At 37.2% G+C, this 12,331-nt stretch overlaps 1 protein-coding gene across 1 annotated transcript in view; it reads right to left on the reverse strand.

The window, feature by feature from the left end:
• LOC139465767 (uncharacterized) overlaps window positions 1-12,331 on the reverse strand; it is a 71,296-nt gene that overhangs the window by 12,790 nt on the left and 46,175 nt on the right. The window contains exons 5-8 of the mRNA XM_071247656.1: window positions 10,985-11,287; window positions 10,246-10,379; window positions 8,844-8,941; window positions 6,477-6,502 (exon numbers count right to left, since the gene is read on the reverse strand). Coding sequence (XP_071103757.1) covers window positions 6,477-6,502; window positions 8,844-8,941; window positions 10,246-10,379; window positions 10,985-11,287 — 561 coding nt within the window. The remainder of the gene's footprint in view (window positions 1-6,476; window positions 6,503-8,843; window positions 8,942-10,245; window positions 10,380-10,984; window positions 11,288-12,331) is intronic.

Genomic DNA, 12,331 nt, shown 5'->3' on the forward strand with positions numbered 1-12,331 from the left:
TGATTTGCAATTTGGGTTTTCTTTATTGATACCTTCACAAAATCAATATTCTGGAAATATAAACACTTGAAATTTGAAAATGGGTTGTAACTTTTAACACTAGCTAGCCCACCTGGACAGCAATATTTTGAGACAATTTCACACATTGTTCTCGAGGAGTGTTGCTGCACAGAACCTGGACCAAGAACCATCTTCATTCATAATGCTTTCTAACAGCCCATGATAGTAATGTGCTGTGTGGTTCCCCCTTGATGTGTTTGCTTGTCCTGAACGGCTTCTCAAAGGGAAGGCTGTTTACTGGTTAGAATCTGGGGGAAAAAGTCTGACCAAGATGCCATAGAATTCCTGTATTCCTACCCCTGATCACACTGGGTGGCCTAGTTCAAGGTCTGGTCCTGCTTACATGTTGCATATCTGGCTGATGGATACAGTTCAAGCTCTGGCTGATGGATATAGTTCAAGGTCTGGTCCTGCCTATGCTTGTTGCATATAGATCTGGTTGTTGGATATAGTTCAAGGTCTGGTCCTGAATATGATGTTGCATATAGATCATGCTTATGGTTATAGTTCAATGTCTGGTCTTGAATATGATATTGCATATAGATCTGGTATATGATGTTGCATATAGATCTGGCTGATGGATATAGTTCAAGGTCTGGTCCTGCCTATGCTTGTTGCATATAGATCTGGCTGTTGGATATAGTTCAAGGTCTGATCCTGAATATGATGTTGCATATTGATCTGACCTATCGATACAGTTCAAGGTCTGGTCCTGCCTATGCATGTTGCATATAGATCTGGCTGATGGATATAGTTCTAGGTCTGGCTGATGGATATAGTTCAAGGTCTGGTCCTGCTTGTGATGTTGCATATAGATCTGGCTGATTGATATAGTTCTAGGTCTGGTCCTGCTTGTGATGTTGCATATAGATCATGCTTATGGATATAGTTCAATGTCTGGTCTTGAATATGATATTGCATATAGATCTGGTATATGATGTTGCATATAGATCTGGCTGATGGATATAGTTCTAGGTCTGGTCCTGAATATGATGTTGCATATAGACTTAAACTTGTCATTGAGGTACATCAAGTATTTTTAGCTGACAAACATTATCATGTAACCTTGAATATTTAGTGTTCATATTTGACACTAAGAAAGACAGGACATCTCTCAGAGCTGTTGTTTAGGCAACAAACCCAATATCAAATACATTGTGGTCCTAAAAGTAATAGGACAGGACCTGATACGGCTGTGTTCTATGAGGTGCCATTTTCTTGCATTATAGAGGTACTAAGCTCAATGGACTGTCACCCATTTCTTGTCCAGATTTAGACATTGTAATTAGTGTCATGTGTGAGACTTTGTATTTGTGTTACCGTATCTGACGTAATAAGCACCCAAGGCGCTCTCAAAACTAGAAATAGGGGGCTCTTATTTGAATATTATGCTGGTGACAAAAAAAGAGTTGAAAGATAAATTTTGTGGTTTATAGTGACAGCCTGAAATGTTTATGTACGACAGATATATTTTTCCAGAATTTAATTGCCCATAATTAAGGGTACATATCACACGAGTGTGTATTATACGCGAATAAATAAGTCTTGTGTACATTGATCAATCGGAAGGGGTGCTAATTTGGATTGTTCACTAGCCAATATATCAGCAAATATCGCCGTGGGTGCTTATTAGAGCGGGGCGCTTATTACGTCAAATACGGTATTAGATTAATCTCTACCCAGTAGTTTGATATAAATCACAAAATGTGAACTAAAATTGAGAAGAATATAGCCTTTACAAATGGTAATGTAGCTACATTTTATAAATCATGGATCTTTTATCACATATTGTTTGAAGAAGCAGAGCAGCAATAACATATGTTTCTCTTTCTCACATTTGTTTCTTGCCAGCATCAGTGTTTGAATAATATTTTGAATGCTTGACTGTGTGTATGTTTTGTTATATTTCTTAAAAATCACCTTGGCACCATTTCCAATACTTGTATTTAATTTCCCCAAATGTATACATACATTGTCTTTAGAACGTGAGGTGACCATTGCCCTGGATGGCCATCCTCCTCATGTAACGGGGAAAAGGTGAAATAAAATGTTTAAAATAAAAAAAACAAAATGTGAACTAGCAGAGAGAAAAGTGTTGAAAAAGTCCCCCTTTAATTAATGCTCAACCAGCATAATAACGGTAACCAAACGTGAAGTGCTTCAGCAAGTCTTCAAAATATAACTGCTTTGTACATTCCGGATGAACATACATATCATCATTTGCCGTAAAAGGCGACTTTGCTTGTCGTAAGAGGCGACTTACGAGGTCAGGCTCGCTGACATGGTAGATGCATGTCATCGTATCCCAATTGCGTGGATCAATGATCATGATGTCAATCCCTGGATTGTATAGTCCAGACTCAATTATTTACAGACCGCTGTCATATAGCTGGAATATTGCTGAGTGAGGTGTTAAACAACAAACAAACGAACCAAAAAAACCAAACATCATAAACAAAAGATAGAACTAGCTACATGACAACAACCACAAATGACGATTCTAAGCTGAATGTGCAACAGAAAGAAGCCGAGTGGCTGCATAAACTTGTTCTATAGAACACAGGACAGATAGTGTTAGTTCATCTTCAGTATTGTTGAATCACAACATGCAACACGTCTCAAATGATCATATTTCTTTCCACAAGCATCTTACTGTGATAGTAAGTCTATGCTAAAGTATGGGAGTTATGATCACCCTAGATCTATGATAGCATTGCGGAATGGGGCCTTGACCAATTTGTTTTTAAGTGTCAAAATGCTTAAAATTGAAAGTATGCTAATTTAAACTGATATTTGTCAATTAGTTTGTATTTTTTATATTTCAAGTTCTTCTGTGACAAAAAACAAGCACATTAATAATTAACTGGTATTTTTAAATTAAGATCCCTTAAGTTTCAGGCATCAATTTTACTTCTTTATTTTTAACCTTCTTGCAGTCCAGGGCCAACTTGCACAAAATGATCTTAGCACAAATACCATTGAAGCTAGTTTTTACATAGACTTACAGTAGCCTTAGCACTAAGATTGCTTTGTGCAAGTGGGCCCTGGACTGCAAGAAGGTGACACATAAAGAAGGAAAAATGATCCCGTAAACTTAAAAGGGATTTAATTGTTTTTGGTTCCAAATTTACCGAAAAACAGAAATGACCATAAAGTGCATTACATCACTTTATATTGAGAGATATGCAGTGATGCATCACTTATCCGGATATCAGATATATGGATATTCTGGACGATAATTAATAACAATAAATATTATACTTTACTTAACTGGAAATCATTTTCCTGGTCTTGAGAGATATGCAGTGAGGCATCACTAATCCGGATATCAGATACATGGATATTCTGGACGATAATTAATTACAAAAAATATTATACTTTACTTATCTGGAAATCATTTTCCTGGTCTGGACGGTCATCCTTTGATACCAAAAGGTAAAATATGCAAACAAATTTCATGGCTAAGGTATGAGGATTTCATTCAAATGAGATCTTTTACTCTGATATGATCACAGGGAGAGGCATCATTCTACAGTAAAAAAATATGATTGTCATGATATTGAGGTGTAAGATTAACCACCATGGTTTAGATGATGGACTACATCTAGGAAGGTGGAAATAGTAGACTAACGATTAGTCTCTGAAAATATATAACTTTGATAGAAAAAAAGAACTCCATTTTAATTGAAAAGGAGCCTGTGATGATGGGACTTGAACTTGTGGAAAATGTAGCCTCGCTCATGTAGTAATATAGCATTACAGTAAGGGCTGGGTGGAAGCGAAAATAATATGGTGTTATAAGCACTGTATGATCTTGGTATTAATTTGAAATATGGAAGCTCATTACTTTGTATTCTTTTTTTCAATTATCAATTTATAAATTCAATATTATAACTCATATACAAACAAAATGTAACTAATTTTATTTCATACATTTTCACATAACAAAAATATTTCTATTTTACAAAAAATGCAAATTCCACACATGATATGACAACAGATCCACTGTTTTTTAGCAATTGTTTATTGTAATGGACAATTTTGTTTCCGTGGTAACCAGTGAGAGCCTTCCACCTTTCTCCTAACACAGCTCTACAGAAGTGACAGAGTTCATGCTATACTCACGCAGGGTGCCGTGCTCAGAGAAAGTGTGCAAATAAATATGATAATTGTTAGTTTGTAGGTTAGTAATGCAATTCTAGGTGAAAACATGTTAATATTAACCCCCAAACAACAGAAAAACAATTAGATGAAAAATAGATATAAATAAAAAAATACCAAAAGAAAGAATGTTCTGATAGATGTTAGTTTTTCTTTAAATCATAATAAAACAACAAATTTGTATCTACATTGAATTTTATTTCTCACATATGTACAAAGGACATTTTACTTTCATATTGTCCGAGAGAAATAACCTTATTGAAAAAAGTACTTACACAAATGAAATTGTAGTTTCGATAGATTTGGTAAAATATCTGTATAACTCTCACAAAGATAAAACATATTTCAGTATATTGATAAAGGTACAGTATTGTCTCTAATTTTCCCATCTGTAGAATAATGAATAAATATACCTACATTCTTATTTACAGCTAACATTGGTGTAGCACCATCTATGTACATCTATTTGGTTCTAGTTATGTACAAAGTTACAACTAGCTGATTAGTTAAGTAATAATCACATGTTACATGGTGTGGAAGTAGAATATTTCAATTTCATTATCAAAGAAAATAAAAAACATTCATGCGACTGTTATCTGGACTTTTTTACAAATGATGTTTTGAAAATATTATTTTGAGGCATGACTGAACAGTTATCAGATTTCAATTTCCACACAGTGCAAAGTTTAGCACCGAAATGATTAAAAACATGTCAGTATCAGCTGTTTCCATTTAATCACAATAGTAACTTTTGATAACCGTAAAAAAAGAATCCGAAAGAGGTACTATTGTATAATGGAGATTAAACCCAAGCCTATCATTACTACAAGATAGGCTTATCAATGAAATATATGTCTACACATAATCTATATACTTTTTCAATTCAAGCATTCCAACTCACAAATCGCAGTCTTTAGTCATAAAATTGGCACAGCTGTGTTATATATCACAGTCATTTAAGAAGTGAAAATATCATACTGACCAATCATATTTGAATATCCTTATATTCAAACTGACCAATCAGCTTCAAGATAACTTGAGATTCAAAGTATGAGTGGTGCAACTTGTTTAAGTGAAAGAATATGATTGGTTCAGAACATAAGGTGGGAAGACTCTCCTTGGCTCATCACTATGGCAACATCCCAGGCCAAGGGTTAAAGTTCAAGGTCAACAGGTTCTTGGAAGGTGTCAGTGGTATACATAATAGTTGGATCCGTCGTCATACATCATGTGGGGATTACTGTAAGATTTCACTGCAATGGCAAAGAAAAAAACCACATGAGTTATACTTACATATATATATACATCATACTTTCAAAATTGCATGATAAGGATTCTCAAAAATAGCCAAAAATAATGTAAATTATAATCTATTAAATTTCTTGAAAAATCATCTATTTTGTTTCTAAATTTGTCAAAATTATGTACTTTATTCATAATTTTGATTGTATATGAGTTATTAGTGTTTCATTGTAATTTGTTTTCAATCAGCTTTTAGCTAGTGCAATGGTCATTGTTTGTATACAGGGACAACCATTTAATAGGCTGGTAGGGCCTGGGATGTTTTTGTTAGGGACTGGATATTTCTTCAGTCACTGCATGTGCAAGGGAGTTAACTGACTATCTCGTAATGAAGTTGCCATCCGGTTTGTAAACTGCCGTTCAGATTTCGTTCAATTGCAGGATTTGCAAAGGATGTACTGCCAACTTGGCATCAACAGATATTTCCCAAATCTTTTTATGTTTTTAATGAAGGTGCTCACCTGATTTGATGCACTTAGCAAAGTAAGACCCGTTTTATCACAGTACAGATTTTGATTATTGATCAGTTCGTCTGGACGGGGGGCACCATATTGAGAGGTAGAATCTGATTGGTCAATAGGAGGGATATAGAAGGGTCATAACTCGTAATAGCCACTGGTGGCGCTACAATTGAGCCCAGAAATTTTAGCCTAGTTCGTCAAGTGTGAAAAGTGGACTTTTATAGTCAGTTAACTCCCTTGCCTCAGAAAGATGCAGTCACTGCTTCCAACATTATTTCTTTCTCGAACAAGAACAAGCGGAACAATTTTTACTTTGTAATACGTTTTTGAGGTCAACAAGCATGTCTGACGAAAACTTTTCAATCTACATGTAAAACAAAACAATTAATTTTTCGAATCCCAGGGTGGCCAGAGTATGAAATGGTTGCTCCCTTATCTCTGGAACAGAAGGTTGTAATTAGCACATGTATGACATAGGGGGGGATAACTCACCTCCTCCTCCACCTCGTGACCCTCTACTGAAAAGGATAAAAACCACCCCTGTAAACAATACATAGAAATACAATATATGGTAATACATGGAGACATATAATTCATCACACACATAAAAAAAGCAACAAAACCCTTTCCAGAATAAGAAATCATTGTCCATGAAACCATCAGGATTAACATACAACTTTTGTTGTCATTAGTTATATTTGTTCAGAGCTGCTCCTGTCCTATGGTTATTACAGCCCTGTGATATGACCGTCTCTATGTTGGTGACCACCTCCGTGGTCTAGTGGTAGAGCGTCCGCCCGTAGAGCGGAAGGTCCGGGGTTCGATCCCTGGCCGCATCATACCAAAAGACGTTAAAAGATGGTACTTGTTGTTACCCTGTCTGGCGCTCGGCATTAAGTGGCTAAAATAAGGACTGGTCGGCTAGGAGTCAGTATACTGTGTATTCATGTTAAACTGCGGCATGGTATCTCAGTGAGCTAGCACTATAAATCGGCATCAGTCCGGACTAGTACAAGCAGCCACACACACACACGTGCATGCACGTCGCTATATAAGTGCAATAATCTTGGCCACGACGTTAAACTCCATTTCACCTCACCTCTATGTTGGCACTATCGCACATACAAATGCCTCATATCATAGATAGGTATATGATAAATGGTTCTATTATCTTGAGACTTGAGCAGTGGTTTAGTTGTTTAACTGAACAGCATCATGGCAAGACTCACAACATTACCAAAAGAAATAGCATAAGCTGCGGCAATGCTAAGACTAAGTGACAAAATTGTTAAGGCCCATTTAAGGACAGGTGTTAATAGAAAATGTTATATCCAAATTAACATACTCCTTAATTATTAATTTATCAGTTGTTCAATTATTATCTTAGGTAGAGAGAAGTTTAGAAGAAGAATTTTTTTAATCTGAGTCTAGGAAACATAGTTAATATGTTAAACATCTGTTAATGTATAGAAAATGCTATATCATCAGTGGTTGTGTTAAAGCACAAAGAATAAGCACGAAGAATTTAACAGAAATTATTACATATATATCTATTCTATTTGAGCTCGGGGCAATTGGGTAGCCTAGTGGTTACAGCATTCGTGTGTCACGCCAAAGACCCGAGTTCGATTCCTGACATGGGTACAATGTGTGTAATCCATTTCTGGTGTGCCGCACCGTGATATTGCTGGAATATGGCTAAAAGTGGGCAAAAGCATACTCACTAACTCACTCATTTGAGCTCATGCCTGGTCTAAGATTGTTAAAAGAGAAAAAGCATCACCAAAGTGGTAAACATCTTATACCTGCATCACTTAGGCCTTTCCTCCCACATCAAACCAATATGACTGAAATACTGTTCAAAGCAGCTCTAAATCCAACTCTTTCATTCACTCTCTTATGAATATGTAGGGGGTGGTCGGGTAGCCTAGTGTTTAAAGCGTTCGCTCGTCACGCCGATGACCCGGGTTCGATTCATGGGTACAATGTGTGAAGCCCATTTCTGGTTTCCCCCGCCGTGATATTGCTGGAATATTGCTAAAAGCGGCGTAACACCATACTCACTCACTCACTCACTATGAATATGTACAGGACACAAATTCTTCGTGAATATGAAGAATAGTGCTGTTACAATTCACTTGCATATTCATTGAATCAAACCGTATCCCTTCATGAACTGAATTCGTTATTCGTCACTAGAATTGGATGTTTAAAAGAAATTTAAAAGAGTGTTTTTGACTTGAAGTTGTCTGTTATTTATTAAAGCAGGATATCCAAAATGGAATTATATACAAGCCATGCAGTAGTCTGTTATGTTGGTCATCTACAACTCCACCTCAGTTAAATGACTGATTGTCAATAACGCTCATCAATTATTTGGACCCCAAAGGTAGCGGGTAGCGTTGTAGCGAGCAATCACGGTATTTGTCATTGAATATGATAAAATAATACAACTGCTGACTTGTTGTATTCATGATAACCTATAATCATGATACGTATCGCATTCGCCTCATAGTGTATTCGTTGCAGCCCTAATGAAGATTGGTATCAAACAATGTGTGATCTTTGGTAAATCCTTCTGCCATCAGTCCCATATTTCATGACTGATGATTAATGAAGCAATGTAACCAAGAATACATTACAACATCCTTCTTGCGAACATTATAGCGATGTTCTTGTCAACAAATCAGTTCATATCAGAAAATACGCAACTTTCAGTCAAAGGGTCAGTTGTCAATATCATGTCATCCTGGTTTGTCATGCTTTCTGTTATTGAGTAAGTTTCTGATTGCTGTTAGTGAATTTAATATTAGACATACTATTATCTACGCTAGGAACCATTGTTACAAGGCAACTTACGACATGTCGTAATTTGGCATTGACTGGTGGTGGTACATCATTGGCGCCGCTGGTGCCGCCATGCCGCCATAGTGATGGTGATACACTGGTCTTGGGTACTGCAAATAGGATATTATTGTTGTTATTTGCCTTATTTATTCTCCAATAATCTTTTTATATTCTTGATGTTCAAGAGTGTTAGTGCGGAAAATACTGTGTTAAGTGAGACTGTTAAGCTGCAATTAATAATGAGCTGTTGCAAATTTCAGTTGTAATTTGCACTGAAGTGTTTTGATTGAAGAGTATGGAAGTACTGGTACATGCACATGTAGCTATACAACCTCATTTCCATGTCACATCACCCATACCTGGGTAAGTTACTTTCCAGAAAGCTTCAATCAGGTGTATCTTCCCGAGGCAAGGGAGTTAACTGACCAATCAGGTTCCACCTCTTATATTACTTGCATTTGCTTAAAAAAAACGACGGCGCCCAGTTAAGACAATCTGATCGATAATATAAATCTATGTTGTGATAAAACCAGCATCAAATCACGTGACAACCTTGATTAAAAACATGAAAAGATTTGGAAAATATCTGTCACACCCAGTTGATGGAACACAAGCTGTGCAAATCCGGCAATCGACCGAAATCTGCACGTCTGTTAATGAACCGGATGTAGATTTCATTACTCGATTTTGATTGGACTATGCATAGACTCGTTATTCCAGTCAAAAAATAACTCCATAATCCAAACCTTGTTTGGCAAGGGTGGAAACTGAACTTTTATATTCAGTTACCTCCCTTGCCTTGAGAAGATACATCAGGTGGAGCGACAACATCCTATTTCAGGAGGCTCCTTCGTAAGTGTTATATTATATATACCGGTATTATATATAATATTGTATTGAAGTGCCAAGTGGGGGATCGGGGATCTGCTTGACCTGTTCCTCTGTAAAATAGTGTTTATTGTCTACTACATAGGTCAGAACAATATTATCCAAAATAATTACAGAAGAGGGTACTCTTGATGAGGTCAATATGCGAAAACAAGGGCCCTCAGATCCGACCCCTGATCGAGGGTCCTTCTTTTTGCATATTAAGTAACGATTCGTTTAATTGTACTGAAATATACTTTAAAGTACAAAGAGATGTTACTACTAGAGGCAATCTTGTGTTCTAGCAATATTCATCATGTAACAAGTCAATTCTGTTAATGTGACAAGACGATATTCGAGGTCAGTCATGTGATTTGAGGATCTACATTGAAAGACAGTGTTTCGTCATGTTGTATGGTTTAATCAACGGTACTGCAAGATTCTTGATGTAGGTATAGCAAATGTTTTTGTGTTACGAATAGCTTACTCCAAATATTACAAATGGGGAATTAAAAAAAAAATTTTTGACAGAGAATATATAGCTTACAGTGTATGGCTCTGCAGCCGCCACTGGATACACCGGCTGCGGTGGTTGCTGGGGGGTCATGTTCTTGACCATCATCTGCTGCATCGCCATGTGATGCATCTGGGCATTTTGCATCATCATCATATCCATGAATTCTAAAACATGGAGAAGACGAAGATTAAAATGGGACTTACGGCTGGGGCTGGAGCGGCAGCCATGGGCGCGGCTAACGGTGCAGTTGCTGGCCCCTGGAGATTCCTCACCATCATCTGCTGCATCGCCATGTGATGCATTTGTGCATTTTGCATCATCATCATGTCCATGAATTCTACAAGAACGTAATCACAAATGTCCATTTATGGTAAAAGAAAATGGCTGGTACCATGTGCTTGCAGGCAGCAGCTTGCTAGTGAGAGTTATCTCCCCTATACTGGTTTGCCAAGCTCCTCACAGCGATATCCCGTTCGCGGAGCTCTCTATACTATTAGAATTGTTGTGAGGGTGACAAAATAAAAAAAACATAAAACAGACAAAAATACAGTTTGTAGTGTTTCTTGGGATGTGAAAGAGTTACTTCCCTTCCCAGTTTTATATGTTTATGATTTTTTTATATCAGTTTACAAAGTAAAGATTTGTTTCCAAAACCAAATTTGAGATTTTTTTACACAGAATCCTTAAAAACCCCACTAACATCAATACTTTGACATACCATATCACCTGGCAATAAAAGACAAACCGGGAATAATAAGCGGATTCTTACCTCCCTTGTTAAAGAAAGTAGACTTTTCTTCTTTCCGTGGAGCCACCAGGTCTAACGTCTGGAAATGTGGGACACTGGTGACGAGCGGGGAAGGGGAAGCCATGGCTGCGTAGGCAGGCTGTATAGCGGGCTGTAGAGTGGGCTGTAAAGCGGGCTGGATGATTGCTGGGGGCGTGGCAATGGGAGGTAACTGGTATGTTTGAAAGGCTGGGAGTTCGGGCTGACGGTACTTGTGTTCAATCACATGCTTCACTTGAGACATATCTGCTGGTGCTACTGATACGGCTGCTACGCCTCCTGAACCTGGAAATATAATCATAAAAATAACACGAGACACATAAGCTCATATATACTGAACCAAAATGTTAAGGATCATAAATATTTTTAGGGATATCATTTTGTGAAAACTGAGCACACAATTTCATAAAATTACCCGCCCCCTTGACAGAAGTATATACATCGAAGAGGATATATGAGGAAAATAGGAATATGTTGTTAAGAACACTGTTAAATTACATGTGGGAGCATTGAACTGACGAGATAATACCAGAAAACAACATTAAGCGGTTCAAAGGAAATGACTCGTAGAAAGTTGGTGCACCAGACTGTGTTGAAGATCCAAGATGTTGTAGGCTAGCCTATAGTGTAGTGTAATCTATTTGTGGTGCTGGTGACAGCTAAAATAATGATAATAACACCAATGATAACACTAATAATAATGATGATGATGATGATGTAACACCTCTGGACAATTACTGCTAGGAAGACAGATGTGTTGTGTAAGGCCAAGAGACATTACTGTGTATTCATGACATGTTAATCTGGATTATTTCAGTAGAAACCGTCCAGATTAATAGGTTTCACTCAGAATATATCTCTACTTGTCTTCATGTCTTTGAACTCACGATACAGTCCTTACCGGGCCTAAACAAATTCGAACACAATGAATAATGAGATGATACATTAAACTTTAAAGAAGGTACTTTATACCCCAAAACATTCTTCAGGTAACCAAGAACACAGTGAAATGTATTTCAGTCAAAAGTTTAAAGAATAGCTATGGTTTTCAGAGGATATGATTCACAGACGTATGTCTTCAGCAGTGATGGGCATCTGATAAGAAACTTCTATGATCCGTGATGTATAAGCAACAATGGTTTAGAGACCATGATCTTTGAGTGGCAGCAACCTGTGAAATTACAGCTTGAGAGAGTGGAAGCCACTATGTGAGTTACAGGAACCTAAGAGTGAGAGCCACCGGAGAGTGACAGCAAACATGGGTGAGACACCATGCCCTGTAAAGAAGTGCCCAGTGCAGAAAAGGTGTGCAGGTTTCAGACACCATTC

This window comes from Haliotis cracherodii, unplaced genomic scaffold, assembly GCF_022045235.1.
Source record: "Haliotis cracherodii isolate W230 unplaced genomic scaffold, xgHalCrac1.p SCAF_18, whole genome shotgun sequence".
NCBI classification, from domain to species: Eukaryota; Metazoa; Mollusca; class Gastropoda; order Lepetellida; family Haliotidae; genus Haliotis; species Haliotis cracherodii.